Source organism: Penicillium chermesinum, assembly GCF_028974085.1.
Source record: "Penicillium chermesinum strain IBT 19713 chromosome Unknown utg000001l:1.0-1975020.0:1.0-1976611.0, whole genome shotgun sequence".
Lineage (NCBI taxonomy): Eukaryota > Fungi > Ascomycota > Eurotiomycetes > Eurotiales > Aspergillaceae > Penicillium > Penicillium chermesinum.
The window spans coordinates 1,712,440-1,729,797 of NW_026695311.1; the positions used below are offsets into that span (position 1 = coordinate 1,712,440).

Consider the following 17,358-nt stretch of genomic DNA (forward strand, 5'->3'; position numbering starts at 1 on the left):
ATTCAGTCTGCTCAAATCCAAAGATGAGCCATAGCTCTGGTCGATCGGGGTTTTGCACCAACGCAGCATGCGGCCATGCCAATGGCATTCACCGCTACGAAGTCTGTCGCGCTCCAAGTTAAAGGGTTCGATGGAAACGGTGCACAGCTCCAGGTGACTGCGACGGGTTGTATTACAGGATTTGCAAGCGTTGTCCTGCTCATCCAGGAGGTATCCCAGAAGACTGGGTTTCAACCAGCAATATTCCACGTGCAGGAGCATAAGGTCTTTAGCAGGTGAGATCAGTATGCATTCCCGATATGACCGAATGCTGACCCATGCTAAAGAAATTGCCATGCTCGGCGGGTTATATGTTTTGCTAGTCAATTCTATTGAGCCATGATTCAATATGACCTTCCTTTTTGATGCCAGAGTTTGGAGTATGTGGCTCATCAATCTCATCCACATCCATAGAGCTTTCTTCCCAAAGTTCTTGAAGCCATTCATCCTGATAGATACCTTCAGGGGGTAGGCCCTCTCCATTGATCAATAACCAGTGGAAAACATCCAACGAAGCTTCTCTTGAAGCAGTTTGATCAATTTCTTTTTTTTCAAATATTTTTGCATTCTCAACAGCGGGGATACTTTGTTCAAACTTTATTTTCGAGAATTGTTCAAAATTTGTTCTCGAGAATCCATAATCGTGAATAATCGCTCCATCCGCCAATTCCCAAGTAAAATGTTCGTATTGATATTCATGCCGAGGGCACTTCAAGTGTGCAGTGACACGAAGAGCGCAATTCGTCGTTGGAGAGGTGCCGCATGGTGCCCAAGGTGTACTGGGGGCGTATGTATAGCATAAATCATCCTCCTCAATCGAAGGGAGATGAAGTAAACGCCACACATCTGTCCTTGAGATGCTTCCCGACTCTTCACAGGTATATGGACCTGAGCCTGGAATATCCATGAAGCTTTGCGCAGAGCCAGTCCAGGGATGGGCAAGAGGTTCAAGAGGTGGCCTCCCCCTGCTGACCTTCTGCAGAATTATAGGGCCGAGTCCACTAGCAATTGCTCCAACCCAAAGTGCACTCAAGTTTGGTCGGCGAATGGCACCTATCAAAGCAAGGATTTCTTGATTGTGGCTTTTTTTGAGAGAAGCCCCACCCAGGACCTCATTTAGCACTGGATGAAGCCAAGGGCTGACAAGATTGCAGGGAACCTCCGGTTCCCAAAAAGACCCGCAAAGAGCTGACATCAATACTTCCGGGATACAGCTCAAGCTTATATAATATGGAAGGTCGTCATTCAGATTTGCCCATGCTGAGGAAATGGCTTCGGTGCGGGTATTTGATTTGTAGCCACCTGTTGAAAACGGAGAAGGTAATTGGACTGTCGAGCCATAAAATCTGTGTGTTGGGAAACTGATTGCCATCGCCAGGGCAATGGGCAATTGACTTCCCAGTTCATGCAAGCGGCAAAACTCCAAAAGTACTTGAAAAGCTCTAGTTGAAGATAAGGGCGTATGGGAAGGGGATACAGAAGACGGTCCCCCTTTGAGACTAAAACTTGTTTTGCACTCGCGAGAAATTGTCCACGGAGTGAAGTACTTGCAGTTGGAACTTCGTTCCACAACGCCTTCCCACCCTGCGTGTGGAGCGAGTATCGCCGACCACCAACACGCCACTTCCTCATCCACTTCCCCAATATCGATGACATGCGATTGAGAGTCTTCTGATTGTTTCCCTGGGATTTTTTGAATCGCATCACTCTTATATTGCATGGTAGCACCATCCCCGCATATCTCAATGAGCCGTGCAGATAGAACATAACACCAGCCAAGAGCGAGAATTCCCAAATATTGAGGACAAGGGATTTTTTTCGTCTCTGGTCCGGACCCACGAATTGCAAATGCCACCGTGAAAGCTGTAAGGGGTTGCAGTACTGATACCAATATGTAGCAGAGCTGAGTGTGATTTCGCCGCTTTGATTCTATCGCAATTTGGATTCTCTAGCAACTTCCAGGTAGAGTTAGCTTGGAAGCAAAGGGCAAGATTTGGGGAATTTCCATAGGGACGGGCATAGGTCTCCCTAGGTCGGCCTTGAAATTGAGGTATCTTATGAAGACTTTGGCGAGGGCTTGTATACTCCGAAGGCAAGCCATGGTGTCGGAGGGCGCAGGCCAGTGAAGCGAGCTGATACCAGTAGCACCGGCTTTGTTCTAATGCAGAAAGGAGCTGTTCGTCGTGAGGCTGAAGATGGTCGTCATCATCAACAATCTATTTATTACTCAACCAGTTTAGTTCGACCGGTGCAGAAAAGGAAACGATCTCGGCACTACCGAAGAAAGACGAGGTGGGAGCAGTAATTGTTTCGGAAACAATGTAGACGACATTTTCAAGGCCGCGCTCAAGGACATCGGAAAAGCGGCCCTCTCATGTAGGATTGTCGAGGGTTGTATGTTAATGAGTTATTGGGCCATAAGCAAAATAACAAACGTCGTCAGGCTGACCGCCCAACCTAAACCCCTTACTGCCGCGTTTGTGATGGCGTTGGGGGGTCACAGTAATTGGGTCAATATTGTGGGTGGGGCACATCCCTTGTACTGGAGGTGACCGGGCCGCATTAGCGTGGTGGAGTTGAGCTTCGAGCCCGCCTATTACATATTCCAATAAAGTCGATAAATGCTGACCGGTTCGACTTCGCGTCTGTTTCTGTTGGGTGGGTTCTGCATTGGAAAAGGATTCTAGCTGCTGGATGGTTTCTTGATATAGGTGGGGGTTATTTCCACCCGTACTGTAGCGTAATCATCGTCATAGACAGCTTTTTTTTCGCCGAGCTCTAATCCAGGATAGAATTGAGGATGGACCAAATGACTCTCGTGGGCGTGAGGCAATGGCTCTTCGCCAATTTGCAGCCTGCTTATTGACCGCTGCCACATTTCCACGTTGCACTTACTGTCTTTTTAGACATGTTGGCTCTTATTACGGTGCAGTTCACACGACCTTCGATGCCTGAGGCATAAGAAGACCGCCCACAGGCGGGATGATTCTGCCGTGAAAATCAATACCACTTTTTCATAAACCTCCAGAGCTTCGAAGATCTACTTAAAGGAGGGCAAAAGATAAGCTACTCCATCAGTCATGGCTACTCCAACAGCGAGTGCTGTCCCTGCAGCACCACCATCACTGTCACTCCCGCCATCCCAATTCGCCCGCCTCCAACCTCACGCCTACCTGCTTGCCCACCTCTCCCCTCCTCCGGCGAGTAACCAACCTTCTATTCGCGCCAATGGCCGCGCCCCGGCTCAATTCCGAGTCACATCAGCCAATTCAGGCTCTCTTACACACACTAATGGTAGTGCCGTGGTGCGCGTCGGAGATACGACTGCTGTGTGCGGTGTCCGCGCCGAGATTTTGCATACAGATGATATCGCATCATGGAGTGTATCGCAGGCTTCATCAGGCAACACTCACAAGCGCCGACGTCTAGGCGATCTGGGAGGAAAGCCCACCGAGGAATCTGACGATACCTATGCCGATGCCCAAGATGATGAAGACCGAGCTCACATTCAAGACCTCAATCTCCTCGTTCCCAACCTTTCTCTGAGTACAGGCTGTGCCCCCGGCTTTACTCCAGGCGCTCCACCGTCGAGTCTAGCCCAATCTCTCTCTCATCAAATACTCTCGCTTCTTCACACTTCCCGCCTCGTGCGAGCGGATGACTTGCGCATCTGGTATCAGCCGCCGAATCTTGGACGCGAAGATCTCGAACGACATAATGAGGATGAGGCTATGGATGTCGATGCTGGCCCGGGTGCCGCTGGTCTCAGCAAGCCCCGAGAAATCAAGGCATTCTGGGTTCTCTACATCGATGTCATGATTATCTCTCTTGCAGGAAACCCCTTCGACGCAGCATGGGCATCTGTGCTAGCTGCTTTGCGCGATACTAAGCTTCCAAAGGCTTGGTGGGATATTGATAATGAGACGATTCTCTGCTCCGACGATGTTTCTCAAGCACGCAAGCTGAGCTTACGAGGATTCCCCATTGCTAGCTCGTTCTGTGTCTTTGACGCAGATGCCGCGGCCGCATACCGAGCTGTTGTCATTCCAAAGGCTGATGAGCCGAAGCGCAGGGGCTTCAAGCAGACTTGGATCCTGGCTGACCCCGATGGCTATGAAGAAGGTCTGAGCCAAGAAAGGGCTTGCCTTGTTGTTGATAAGGAGAGTAACGGGCAAGGGAAGACCGTGATTGTGAAAATGGAAAAGCATGGCGGATGGATAATCGATACCGAGGACCTTCGACAGTTGGTGAGCATGTCGGCTCAAAGATGGGATGAGATGAAGCAGATCCTCGAACAGTGCTGAGAGGTAGTTTGAAGCAGTTACAAAAGAACATGATACCACCTTTATGAGATGCCATAAAGACCGATTTGACCTTTCACTCTCTTCGTTGCTACTAGAATACATGGAAGGTATGCCGATATGACTTTGTTCAGTCGTTGGCTTGTCATAAGAATACACTAGTTTGAAAAGTAGAATAACAAACCTCGAGCCAGTCGCGCAAATGAACAAGGAAGCACTCTCATCAATCATGCGATGGCTTCCTCGGTGTGCCACGGCGTTTCTTCAATGGCCGCTCACTGCCTTCCACGGGCCCAGGGATCATCACAGGTTCATTTTCGGGGTCTGGCTTGGCCGCCGATGAGGCAGAACTGCTCCGCTTCTTGCGATGCAAAGAGACAGAGAAGGAGAACAAGTCATAGTCATCTGTTGAGCCAGTATCCTTGGGCTTTTCAGAGTCAGAGCTCTTCGAGCCTTCACTTTTGATGGAGCTACTTGGCCCTGTCTTCTTTGCAACGTCATCTTCCTTCGCACCGTCGGGTTTACCATACCATACTCGAGAGAAGAGACCCTTAATACCCTGTCCATTTTCGGTCTTGTCGGTCTCTTCGTTCTTCGTGTCTTCTTTGTCGGACTTTTCTTCGTCATCGTCTTCTTCGGCATCCGAGAATTCCCACATATCGCGAATTTCCCCCCGGAAGAAGGCTGTACCCCAAAGCGAGATCAAGACACTGGGCACAAGATATAGCAGAGCGGGTTGAGCATGGTTGGAATATTGCATGGCCAAAAGCGTTGTGATCATCCCAATCACATAGCCTACAATACTGGCCTTGAAGTAAACCTTGGGAAATGACCGCGCATCGAAGTAAGGGGGTTGAAGCTCCAGGCTTTGCGGGGCGATGGCTGGGGCCCAAAACTTCTCGCCCCAGGAACCAGTCGCTCGTTCATATTTCGGCTTGACCACCTCACTCAAGCCAGTGAGCTGGGCTATTTGAGCCCCTTTGCATTTGTAATAGAGGAAAAGGTCAAACCGCAGGGCTAGTCCAATCATCATGCCTGGGATGACAATATCACCCAAACCAAGCATGGCCAATGACTTCTCCTCGCCTGCTGTTGGCGGCCGAGGAAACAGGAGTTTGATCGGAACATCCAACTTTGTGGCGACAGTGACCATCAGAGGTGTAAAAAACACAAAGTAGATGTCATAAAAGAATAAGGACCCTAGAATCATTGAGCCAGTGCAGAAAGTTGACGGAGACATAAATTGCAAAGCTCCATAGGAGAAGCTGAATCCCAAGAAGTTGGTTAGCCACCATGGCTTCGTCACGAAAGCGAAGTATCCCACTGCAACCAGGGAAATAATGACACTCAACATGTCGAGAAGACCCACCAGCATCTTCCCTTCGAGTGCACCTCGAACTTTTGCTCGCACCCTCAACCGCTGGTAGCAAGCATTGCGCAAAGCCCAAAGGGTATTTAAGATGGCAGTAGGCAGAGGGATGGACCCAAATACCCCAGGCAGCGGCGACAATCGTACATCTTCCGATCCATCTGACTTGGAAACACGCTTCGCTTGATTCACTCGGTAGAGTCTGCCCCACGAACGATAATATTGCGGGAATATCACAGAGCGGACAATCAAGAAGAAGTCCTTCAAGAAGGCAACAGCAAAGAAAAGCCCCATCTGTGAGAAGTAAAAACTCAGGATCTTGTTCAGGATCGCGGGATCTTCTAGCCACTTGATCACCAAGTACAGCCCACCGAGGGTCAGTCCGGCAGTAAGCGGGAACATGAGAGCATCCGATGGCTCCAGCCCTTCCATCTTCTGGATGGGGCCTGTGTCTTCCGATTCTTCATCATCAGTGTCGGTTTCATCGTCTCCCTTCTTCTGAGGCTTGGCAGCTGAAGACGGCCTAGAAAGAGATGCATGGGCTCCAATCCAGATTGGAAATAGTGCAGCAACCAACAAGTGGCCGTAGGTGGGCAAGAAGGGCCGTATGCGCTCGAAATGATAGAATGCGTGCCCGAGCACCTCAGCGAGGGGGCTGATGTCGGCCTCGGCCATGATACTGTCTCAGATTTTCAGGAGACAGTGAGATGGTGCAAGTCAAGAGAAAGAGAAGTATCCAGGAAATTGTCGATGAATCACTCCATTGTGAGCAGGGTTGTTTATCAAAAGGTTGCGTGTTTCGATCCGAAGTTCCCACGTTGAGGGAGAATGTCGATTGCCAGCCTCCTCCGCCTTTTTTATTTCGCACCTTCCCTCTCGCTCGCAACCAGAAGATCACCTAGCTCCACGATGGCAACCGACGTGGTATTCGATACCTCAATGGTCCGGTTCTCCTGTTTTTGTCTTTTTCTGTCCTAAAGCTAACGTCTTCTCAGGGTTCTTTCACTGTTGAGCTCTACAACTCCCATGCGCCCAAGGTCAGCACCCCACTTCACGACTGCCCTACGAATAGCTCTCCAGCTAACTCTTGAAATCTTTTTAGACCTGCAAGAACTTTGCCACTCTCGCGCAGCGTGGCTACTACAACAATGTGATCTTCCACCGCATTATTCCCAACTTTATGATTCAAACGGGCGACCCAACGGGCACTGGCCGAGGCGGAAGTTCGATCTACGGCGAGAAATTCGAGGATGAGATTCGCGACGATCTAAAGCACACGGGCGCTGGGGTATTGAGCATGGCAAATAGCGGTCCCAACACAAATGGCAGCCAATTTTTTATCACCCTGGCTCCAACGCCCTGGCTGGACGGAAAACACACAATTTTTGGTCGTGTCAAAAGCGGCATGAGAGTCATCCAGCGCATGGGACTAGTCAAGACTCGGGGCGAAGACCGACCAGTCGATGAGGTGAAAATCATTCGCGCAAGGGTTGTGGAGGGTGAAGAGTGAGCAGCCTTTAAAGCGCAAGACTTTAAGATTGCACAATTGCTTGTTCGAGGTTCTGCATTATTGTTTACGCGTTGCTCTGCTGTCTTGCATCAATCGCGACCCATATTCCATGAAGGGCATACGAGAGTATACATGTCCTTTGGCCTGCGTAACGCAGGAGACAAATCTCAAGCGCCGCCCGACTACCATCCAAGACTGGATGGGGGCCCCCTTCGTGACAATGCCCCTACCAGAACGGGTTTACGTCCAACATTGATGGTCTACGAGGGATTCGATGTGTGGGGTTCGTACACCTAGCTAAGAAAATATGAATGTATCACTACAAACGAACCGCTTCCATCAGATCATAAATCCAGAGCAGCAGATACAGAGTGAATTTCTCATCTGCCACTCCCCCGACGAGAACCAGTGAAGGTCTGCGCCATAAAGCCCGAGATTGCCATGGTGAGGCAACCGAGCTGTGCAAGCACTGGGAGTGGCATGGGAGAGAAAACTTCCTCCGGTGGAGTTCGATTCCAATCCATTTAAACCGCTTGGCTGAGTCATCATATGCACGTGATGTTATGGGCTACGTGAGCCATTGTCACTCGAGGGCTACTTAGATCTTATTCATTTTGCAATGGGCCAGGTTCACGACGAATCAAAGGGAAAGAGCAGCGTGAGGTGATACTGAATGCAATTCATCACATTTTCCGAGCATTCCTTTACCAGCTCAAAGCCTGGAACTTGGAGCCTAGATAGTCCGAGTCTCATGCAGCTAACTCCTTCACCTTCTCTGCCATGCTGATACCTGCTGCTCTTCCTGAAAATATACAACCCCCTAAGAAAGTACCCTCAAGAGCACTGTATCCATGAACGCCCCCTCCCCCAAATCCAGCTGCTTCACCTGCAGCATAAAGCCCCGGGAACGGGCTTCCGTCCGGGCGAAGGACATTTCCTTCTAAGTTGGTATGAATGCCTCCTAAACTTTTTCGGGTCAAAATGTTCAGTCGGACTGCAATAAAGGGGCCATATCCTGGATCAGTCAGCTTGTGGAGCTTTGCCACCCTGGTCCATTTCTCTGGCCAGTAGCTCAATGCGTTCTTGATCAGCATAATTTGGGCATCCTTGGTGTACTCGTTGTCGAGTTGAATATCCCGAGTTCGGATTTCACTCTCCAGTTTCTCTAATTCAATGATAGGTCCGTTGCGCTCTTCAGCCAGTTTATTCATACGATCGACGAGTCCGGGTAGTGTTGCTTCCAGTATGAAGTCGGAGCCTTTATCCATGAATGCTTGTACCGGCCCAGGGGGTGACCAGCCCAAAACGCGTTGGAGCGCTCCTAGAATGCTCTTTCCGGTAATGTCGGGGTTCTGCTCAGAGCCAGAGAGTGCAAACTCCTTGCAAATTATTGAACGGTCCAGGACAAACCAAGAGTAGTCGTATCCAGTACCACAAATGTGCTTCAGCGTCGCCAGTGTATCACTCCCGGGATAAAGCATAGGCGGCAGTCTGTTTCCCAAGGCATCAAGCCATAGAGAGGAAGGGCCGGGGAGAATTCTGATACCATGATTAGGCCAAATAGGATTCCAGTTTTCAAGACCCTCGGTGTAGTGCCACATCCGATCCTCATTGATGACATCAGCTCCGGCTTCTCGAGCGATACCGATCATACGGCCATCGACGTGAGCAGGAACGCCAACAACGACCTTTGATGGTGGCTGACCGAGGCGATCAACAGGCCAATTCTTCTTTACCAACTCGATGTCACCGCCAATTCCACCACTGCTGATTAAAATAGATGATCCATGAAGCTCAAACGTATCGATACTCTTGCGGCTGCTTGCCACACCACGAGCCGTTTCAGATGGCTCGAGGATTTTCCCACGGATGCCGATAGCAGCGCCAGAATTCTCATCCACCAGCAAAGAATCAACTTGATGTCGGAACTTGAACTCGATAAGTTTCTTTTTCTCAGCTTCTCGAACTGGCTTCTCGAAAAGTTGGGTCACAGCTGGGCCAGTTCCCCATGTGAGATGGAATCTTGGAACAGAATTGCCATGCCCTGCAGCATTTCCGTCTCCTCGCTCGGCCCACCCTACGCTAAGAAACTCCAATCCCAGTGCTTTGACGTAGTCCTCAAGGTGTTCTGTTGCGAAGTCGACAAAAGCCTCCGCCCATTTTCTCGGCCAGTAATCGCATTCGCGATCGAATCGGGCAGTTCCGAACCAATCTTGTAGCGCTAGTTCGCGGCTGTCCTTGATCCCAGCTCGGCGTTGCTCGGCTGAGTTCACGCAGAAAAGCCCACCGAGCGACCAGAACGCTTGTCCACCTAGGCTTGCCTCGTTTTCTTGGTCGACGATGATAGTGCGCACCTCTCGTTTAGAGAGCTCATATGCAGCGACCAGCCCGGCTAAGCCACCTCCGATTATAATGACTGGGGACTCATGCGCCATAATTGTTATAAATTCTGCTGGTTTCGCGGGAGAATCACTTCTCTGAGATTTGATTGGGGCTTTGTGTACTGTTCAGCTTGGTTGTTAGACAGGCCGATTTTGAGGCGATACACAAGACTGAGTAGGACATACTTTAATGGATACTCATTGAGAGATGACGTGGTAGACCTCGGCTGTTTACGTGTTGTACAGATGAACCTCTGCGTTCGGGCTCTCACTCTCAATTTAATGGGTAGTTTTCGCAAATTGTGTCGACCTGTGAAATACCCAAAATCCTACCATTTTCCAACGTGGTTCCAATTTTGAGACTTCTACCCCGCTGGCATCCGGCTCCCTCTGCCGTGGCCGGCTCCATCGAGCTGGGTCCACTGAATCCTTCGGCGCCTTGGTCGGACCAAATGGACAGTCTGAATCGAGTAATAAATGCGACCGGGTCAAGCTACAATGCGCTTGAAGCTCTAAGCCCACAAATCCGTAAGTCTTCGTCTCCAAAGACGCCCCGCGAACCGATTAATCGTGATTTTCGAAAGACAGTATTTCGTAGATCGAGGGACTGGGCTGGTATCAGATACTGGAGCGCTGCAAGATTTAAGGTATGCCACCGCCCTCCAAGCTGCAGTTTGCTACTGGCAATGAATGAAAAAAGGTTAGAATCCCACCTACGTAAGCATCAAACGGGAGCTTGTTATATTTGTCATTCTCTTATATATAGCTAATCAGAGCCTTGGTTTGGATAGAATGATCGTATAGTAGACCCTCAAGTATACCAGTGTCTAGCTCGATTCAAGCACTCTAGCAACGGCGGGTACCCCGGACGAGTACATGCAAGCTCACCTAACGCAGAGCCCCACCGGCTGACCGCCTTGGCCCACAAAACAGAAGCTCCGCAACGTGAACAAATTTTTCCTTTCCTTCAGCATTACGAAGCTGTAGCTCTCTGGCCTCTGGCATTTCAGGCCTGAGCTTACATGTCACTGTAGTCCGTTAACTCACCACCGGCAGCTTCATTTCTGCTTGGCATCATGGAGACCCTTGCACAGACATCCTGGGATGTTATTATCGCAGGAACAGATCTGGCACAATCCCTTCTGGCCTTGTGAGTCCGATTGCTCTACTGCGTTCTGCTTGGTTCTGACTTCAATTCCCAAAGAGCTCTTTCGCGCTCAGGAAAGAAAATCCTTCATTTGGACCAAAACCAATACTATGGAGGATCCGAGGCAGCCTTTAGTCTGGACGAGGCCCAGGAGTGGATGAATAGTGTCAATCAACGTGCGTCTCCGAGAAGGCCTTGCGAGCTGGCCACCTGCTGATCTTGATTCAACGGTAGGTCGAGGCCGGTCTCCATTTGAAGACGTCGAGATTTTGTCATACCAGCACTCGCAAGATCCTGCGCAGCTAGCGTCAGACCCTCCGAAGCTTGCAGCCAGCCGAGCCTATACCCTTTCTTTATCTCCATACTTCCTTTATACCCGCTCTGCACTAATCTCTGCCCTCTTATCCTCGAAGGTCTATCGCCAGCTGGAGTTCATGGCTATGGGAAGCTGGTGGATCTATACCCCAGACAGCCTAGCTTCTGATGGCGATGACCCCGTTGCCACACGTGCTTTCCATCGTGTGCCTGGCAACCGAGAAGATGTTTTCGCAGACAAGCATATCAGCATGAAGTCCAAGCGGGCTCTGATGCGGTTCCTGCGTCACATTAGCAAATCAGAAGACGAGGCACCCGAAGAAGCGGCTGCCGAAGACCTGTCTGTGCCATTTGGACAATATTTGTCGTCTAACTTCAGTGTACCAGAAGATCTTCATGATCCCCTCATCTCTCTTTCGCTATCCCAGCTGTCCCGGCAGGAAACAACGGCGAGCTATGCAGTTCCTCGTGTCAAGCGACATCTTGCATCCATCGGCTCTTTAGGACCTGGATTCGGTGGCGTAGTCTCCAAGTATGGCTGTGGATCTGAAATTCTCCAAGTTGCCTGCCGTGCATCCGCTGTAGGTGGAGGCGTCTATGCGCTAGACACGGGTGTCCAGAAAATCACCGATGAAACATCCGAAGATGAGTACCCGGTCGAGGTCCATCTGTCTAATGGAGAAAAATTACGCTCCAAGTTTGTCGTTGGCTCTGCTTGGACCCTCTCTGCCGATACACCAGAGCTATTTGGCTCCAAGGTTGCACGATCCGTCAGTGTGGTCTCATCCGATTTTGCTTCGCTATTCCCCGTCACTGTCGAAGGGGCGCCTGTTCCTGCCAGTGCCCTTCTAATGTTCCCCGGTGACAAATTGAACAGCCCGCAGTCGCCGCCAGTCTATCTCCAGATTCATTCGAGTGACACCGGCGACTGCCCCCGTCAACAGAGTAAGTTCATCTGCCTTGATCCTCACATACCTCCAAATGCTCGCATGATGCTTTCCTTTACTTATCTACATTGGCTGTAACTCCATTGATGAGATTTCTTCTATCTAAACTGATCACGAGCAATGTTCACCTCCGATTTCGTCATGAATCTGTCGCGCATATGGCTAACATGTGAACGCAGGTATCATCTACGGCGGCGTTTCAGTCCCAGGGCCAGAAGGACAGGCTCTTCTTGAATCGGCTGTAAATAAACTCATCCAGGCTGAGGGCCCGAAGGCCATTATTCTATGGTCATTGCGATATACCCAGCTTGGTCGACTTAGTAACGACGGCACTCCGTCAGAGCTCAAGACCCACTCACCCCACTCACCCCATGTCTACAGCTTTCCCCGCCCAGCCTTGATATCGCGTTCGAAGACGATCTCCTCGACACCGTGAAAGAGTCATGGCTGAAGGTTGCTGGTGATGTGGATCCAAATGACTTTATGATATTTGATGACCGCGAAGGTACATCTGATGAATAATACCGTTATTGCTTGTCATGCCATTCTAGTACATACGATATAGAACTCAGGCTCCTCGGAGCGATCATACTTGGCCGTTTTTCATTTCTCCAAAATCGACCTGGGAATATATGTCTAAGCACTAGTAATTATCTGCCATCATTTCCGATTAGCCTTGTATCATCCGATTCGCTCCATGGGTTATTCAAGTTCTACATATCTAGCACTCCACGGCCGGCTTTAAATAAACATTGCGTAAGTTACGGATTAGATTTTGTCAATAGAATTTGCGTATACAATGTTTGGCCCCCAAGATTTCCCTCCCGACTAAATATTAGATATCCCCCCCCCCAAAAAAGACATGAAATAACCCACCATGAAGTTTTACTGCACAAACTTCGACGCTATCGACAGAAGCTGTTGCCGCTGCTGGTAAACAGCACCCGAAAGCGCGAGTGTCCCAAGCCCAAATGCCCACTTGGTCAAATTGCTAGGAACATCATTTCCATCTCGATCAAAGGGTGGCGTAACTTTTGGCGAAAGGGCGTTGGTCTTCTCCAGAGAATATGGAGGATACCGAGCACTCAGTAGCCCTTCCACCCACGAGGGCATGGCATTGATGTAGGTACGCAGATGTGAGAACTCGCGTACCCCGTGAGGTCCGTGGTAGTATCCAAAGCCAGATGTGCCGGTACCACCGAATGGAGCGTCACTAGGAAGGACATGAAGGGTGCAGTCGTTGAAAGTCACGCCTCCAGATTGTGTCTCGTTGAGTACACGTCGTTTCTCTGCTTCGCTGTGCGTGAAAGCGTAGATGCCCAGCGGACGTCCTGTCTTACGAGTAATCGAAAAGGCACCGTCCAGGTCGGCATCCAGAATCGGTAAAATCGGACCAAAGAGCTCTTCGGAAAAGAGAGAGTCGCTTGGCTGCACGCCTGTAACGATTGTTGGGGCGAAGAATCGGGTGGCACGGTCTCTCTGGCCGCCGTATACAATTTGACCGGAGCTTTCCCTCAGGAGGCGGTCTAGGCGATCGAAGTTTCGCTCGTTTATGATATGGGTATAGTAATCTGGTCGGTTATCTCGGCCACCCAAAAAAGTATCAAAATATTGGCCTAGTTTCTCCACGAAGGCTTCGCGGACCGTCGGGTCCACGATTACATGATTGACGTTCAAGCAAATCTATGCTGTTTGTCAGTAGGGTACTGAACATATACTTCCACGACAGAGACCACGTACCTGGCCAGCATTCTGGAATTTGGTGGCTGCAATGTGCTTTGCAGAGAGATCGATATCAGCGGCAGGTGTCACAATGGCAGGTGCTTGGCCGCCCAGCTCTAAGGTGACTGGGGTGAGATGTTTTGCTGCAGCTGCGTAGATGATCTTGCCAACGGAGCCTGATCCGGTGTAAAAGATGTGATCAAAAGGGCGGTCCAGGATGTGCTGCATCTCCTGCGCGCCAGCAGTGACAACAAGGACAGCACTCGTATCGAGATACTGAGGAATGATATCCACCAAGACGTCTTGACAGGCGAGCGCCATATCTGACGGCTTCACGATAATTGCGCAACCAGCAGCGATTGCCGCGACCATAGGTTGGAGGGTCAATAAAATAGGGTAATTCCAGGCTCCAATAATGAGGGCCACGCCCTTGGGCTCTTTGCGGACCCTTGTATTGCCTAAAAAATTGACTGGATCCCATCGCGTGGGTATTTCATCTTGAGTCCATTTGTCCAGATTCTGCAATGTGTGCAGAATGTCTTTTTGGAGCATGCCAATGTCCGCAATGATGCTTTCCTGCCTGTGACGGTGCAAGTCAGTGTACAGAGCAGCGCAGAGACGATCTCTATTATCTTCGATCATCCACCAAGTGCGTTTGAGCTGTTGTCGGCGCCATCCCTTGTCCTTGGTGGCGCCACTCGCAAAGGTATCCTGCACCGTATGATAGGCCTGGAAGCAGTGAATTAGTAAGGAACGAAATCATATGAGAAATCATTAAAGCAACAAGAATCATCAAATTACCTGGTCGAATTCGGCTGCGGTGCTGAATCCCATGATGTAGGAGCTTGTGCGCCGAGCCCGATGTGTTTAGTCGGAGGGGCGATCTCAATTTCGAGCAATACACCTTTTTGTTTCTCGAGCCCACAGGTCCAGGAGGGGGTACTTCTTTCAATGACTATGCTAGATGCAGCTAACGATGCAAACTTGCGTTGTTTCCCGTGTCTCATAGGCCATCCCCGATTAATGTGGGGAATAAGTAGCACCTAGACCCGCGTAGCAGGACCCAGCGTTTGCGATTGAGCGCGTTAGTGGCTGCCATCCTGCACCAGTGACTAGCCGTGCACCAGAGCATCCGATCGACGGAATGCGATCGGTGAATGGGCCGAGAAAGATCTCATGAACCGAGCAAAAGGGGCCTCGTGAGGCTTGAAGACGTGAAGGAGCCTGGAAAGGAGATAGAGGCACCTTCCTCAGACCATAATTGTCAGTACTCTCAGATCCGGTCTACCTCGTAGAATCATGCCGGCTTGGTGGTGCGCACACCGGGCACTTGGCCCAAATGTTGCATCAGTCTTTCCGTGTGGGTGGTGCCCACAGTGTCGTTGAGACGCGAAGGAGCGTTTTAAGATCCAAAGGAAGTTCCTTTGTCTGAAAGGCCCCCAATATGCTCTCTATATTGACCAACGCGCAAGGAATGCACCATCACGGCACCGCAAATCCCCTGCCGTCAACTGGTGGATTGAACGGGATTTGGAGCCGATTAAAGCCACCGACACCCTCGGGCGCAGTGGGTGGTCTTTCCAAGTTGTTTCTGGTTGAAGCTCGAAATCGCTGCGACTGGGCACCCCTAATGCCAGGTACGAACAAATTTGCAGAACTTTCGTCCATTCACGTTGATCCATCGATCTGGCCCAATATCCGAAACAACCTTCCAATGAAGAACGACGCATGCGAAACGGAACTGGTCATTTCCGAATGCGCTCCAGCTGCAATTCAACTACAACTGACAAGGAAGAAAAGACTTGTCGACTGGGCGAATAAAGTTAAACATTTAACTCGGGCATGACGGGCGCGCTACTCCATATCTGATTTTCTATTTGGGGGCGCATGTCTTGTATCTCATGGCGTCCAGGGAAATATACTTCGGAGTGGTGGGTGTCCTGTTAGTCACTGGAATCCCTCCATGGATAAATATATCTTGGAGCTACCTATTTACTAGCATAGGTGCCGTGGTGGGTTGTTGGAGGGATGCTAAATAACGTACTAACGAGATGGCTGCTCGTATACCTAGGCAGGAGAGGCAGAATTGTGTTCATTGTACGACCTGTCGAATATTCATATTGTGATGTTCTCTGCGGAGGACACCCTGGAAGTCACAAGCAGTGGCTGAGGCCTTCCTGGCCCCCCGCCAATTCGAAGCAGCCACAAATGAGACGGTGAGACCAAAGCTTCCTGTGTTACACGTTCTCTGGACCCCGTAGGAATCCCATTCTTGCTTCACATGTACATCTCTGTCGTGGATGGTCCGAAATGCGTGACGGTGACGATCACCGCCGGGGGCCGTAACCTACCAGCCCCTCGTTCGCTTCGCCATCGATAATTGGATCCATCAGTAATGTATGAAACGCTGACGAGCATCCACCCTCGACAGAGCGATTGGCATCCGGAGCGTTTCATGTGCACGTCGATTTGCAGGGCAAAGTTGCAATGCTCGAGATCTTCAGTTAATCTTTGATCTCTTTCCTTCGGACCCCGCCGATGAGCCTTGAACACTCCTTTCCCAGTATTTTAGCCGATGGGTTCTAAGGATTTGGCCCGGCATTTGCCTATCAATGATATTGAGAGGATTGGGAAGGGAGACCGCCCGTATCCATAGTTCCCACTCGAACCGTTCTTCGTTTTAGGGCGATAAGCCCCCCCCCCATGGGTGGACCAGACTTCATCAAACCTCTACTGCTACGGAAGGTCTCTCGAGGGCTCGAAATCTAATGAGGGGGCGGTTGGGACCGATAGGGGCACGTTGTCACGCAGGAATCTAGCCACGCTCCATGAAAGTGAGAAAGGCGATGGCGTTGTATTGCACCATCTTTCATGCTCCTCTCATTGGGTTATTGAAGAAGCTTATACCTGCCTACAGCGACTAGTACAGAGAGACAGGCGTAAAATTACGGGATTCTAGAATTTCGGCGGACCAGGTTCCTTGAATGGCTTCTACGGATGCTCCACCCAGCAGCGGAAATTAGCTGGAGGCCAAATTCCCACGGAGCACCCGCTCTTCGGATGGCAAAAGGGACTGGCGATCAGGGGGTTCCGACTCCACTTTTCATGGACCTACCACACTGCAGTTCAGGGTCCGTAAGATTACCGGCTGTTGAAATGGGTTTTCGGCGGGGTTCCCCGATGGCTTCGCTGCTCATTCGACTCGGACATGCAGTGGGCCGTGACGGCATAGGGCTCGAGTCGGGGCTCGGCGAATTCAAAGTCAGATTGGGACGATACGCTACTCGCCAGGCGTCGGTCTGAGTTACCTGCTGAAACGCAAAACATCACCCGAGAGTTTCTCCGTGGGGGGTTTGGGAAGTGCAAGTTCAAGTAGGCAAGGCACGCCTCCGCGGCCGCGTGCATGACTGGTAAAGTACTGAAATGAGCGGCTGGGACCATGGTTGCTGCTGGGTTAAGGTTAATTTCACGGACTCGCCTAAAACGGCGGGATCTGAGACACACTGCGCTCTGGCCGGCGTACTGATTGCTTGGCCCCTACTAGGAATAATAATAAAGTTCAAGGGAGTTTCCGTGTATTGCATCCATACACTGTGTAGATGTTGTCGGCACTTCGTCAACCTCTGA

General features: G+C 50.5%; 8 protein-coding genes across 8 annotated transcripts; 5 read left to right on the top strand and 3 right to left on the bottom strand.

The window, feature by feature from the left end:
* Positions 1-3,119: 3,119 nt before the first annotated feature.
* On the top strand, positions 3,120-4,343 carry N7468_000665 (3' exoribonuclease family protein; the record flags this gene model as incomplete). The annotated part of the gene is made up of 1 exon (XM_058469962.1): positions 3,120-4,343. One exon carries the CDS (start codon positions 3,120-3,122, stop codon positions 4,341-4,343), a length of 1,224 nt encoding a protein of 407 aa, XP_058335993.1.
* A 220-nt stretch (positions 4,344-4,563) lies between these two features.
* On the bottom strand, positions 4,564-6,384 carry N7468_000666 (aspartic endopeptidase; the record flags this gene model as incomplete). Its single annotated transcript, XM_058469963.1, has 1 exon — positions 4,564-6,384. The coding sequence occupies one exon, from the start codon at positions 6,382-6,384 to the stop codon at positions 4,564-4,566; it is 1,821 nt and encodes a 606-aa protein (XP_058335994.1).
* A 234-nt stretch (positions 6,385-6,618) lies between these two features.
* Positions 6,619-7,219, top strand: cyp1 (putative peptidyl prolyl cis-trans isomerase (CypC); the record flags this gene model as incomplete). Its single annotated transcript, XM_058469964.1, has 3 exons — positions 6,619-6,651; positions 6,705-6,746; positions 6,812-7,219. 3 exons carry the CDS (start codon positions 6,619-6,621, stop codon positions 7,217-7,219), a joined length of 483 nt encoding a protein of 160 aa, XP_058335995.1.
* Positions 7,220-7,968: 749 nt separating this feature from the next.
* Positions 7,969-9,654, bottom strand: N7468_000668 (FAD-binding dehydrogenase; the record flags this gene model as incomplete). The annotated part of the gene is made up of 1 exon (XM_058469965.1): positions 7,969-9,654. One exon carries the CDS (start codon positions 9,652-9,654, stop codon positions 7,969-7,971), a length of 1,686 nt encoding a protein of 561 aa, XP_058335996.1.
* Positions 9,655-10,676: 1,022 nt separating this feature from the next.
* Positions 10,677-12,531, top strand: N7468_000669 (putative Rab geranylgeranyl transferase escort protein; the record flags this gene model as incomplete). Its single annotated transcript, XM_058469966.1, has 5 exons — positions 10,677-10,750; positions 10,805-10,923; positions 10,982-12,007; positions 12,189-12,345; positions 12,405-12,531. The coding sequence occupies 5 exons, from the start codon at positions 10,677-10,679 to the stop codon at positions 12,529-12,531; spliced, it is 1,503 nt and encodes a 500-aa protein (XP_058335997.1).
* Positions 12,532-12,894: 363 nt separating this feature from the next.
* On the bottom strand, positions 12,895-14,565 carry N7468_000670 (uncharacterized protein; the record flags this gene model as incomplete). The annotated part of the gene is made up of 3 exons (XM_058469967.1): positions 12,895-13,692; positions 13,750-14,460; positions 14,533-14,565. 3 exons carry the CDS (start codon positions 14,563-14,565, stop codon positions 12,895-12,897), a joined length of 1,542 nt encoding a protein of 513 aa, XP_058335998.1.
* Positions 14,566-15,361: 796 nt separating this feature from the next.
* N7468_000671 (uncharacterized protein) lies at positions 15,362-15,577 on the top strand (the record flags this gene model as incomplete). Its single annotated transcript, XM_058469968.1, has 1 exon — positions 15,362-15,577. One exon carries the CDS (start codon positions 15,362-15,364, stop codon positions 15,575-15,577), a length of 216 nt encoding a protein of 71 aa, XP_058335999.1.
* A 1,151-nt stretch (positions 15,578-16,728) lies between these two features.
* On the top strand, positions 16,729-17,034 carry N7468_000672 (uncharacterized protein; the record flags this gene model as incomplete). Its single annotated transcript, XM_058469969.1, has 1 exon — positions 16,729-17,034. The coding sequence occupies one exon, from the start codon at positions 16,729-16,731 to the stop codon at positions 17,032-17,034; it is 306 nt and encodes a 101-aa protein (XP_058336000.1).
* Positions 17,035-17,358: the final 324 nt, after the last annotated feature.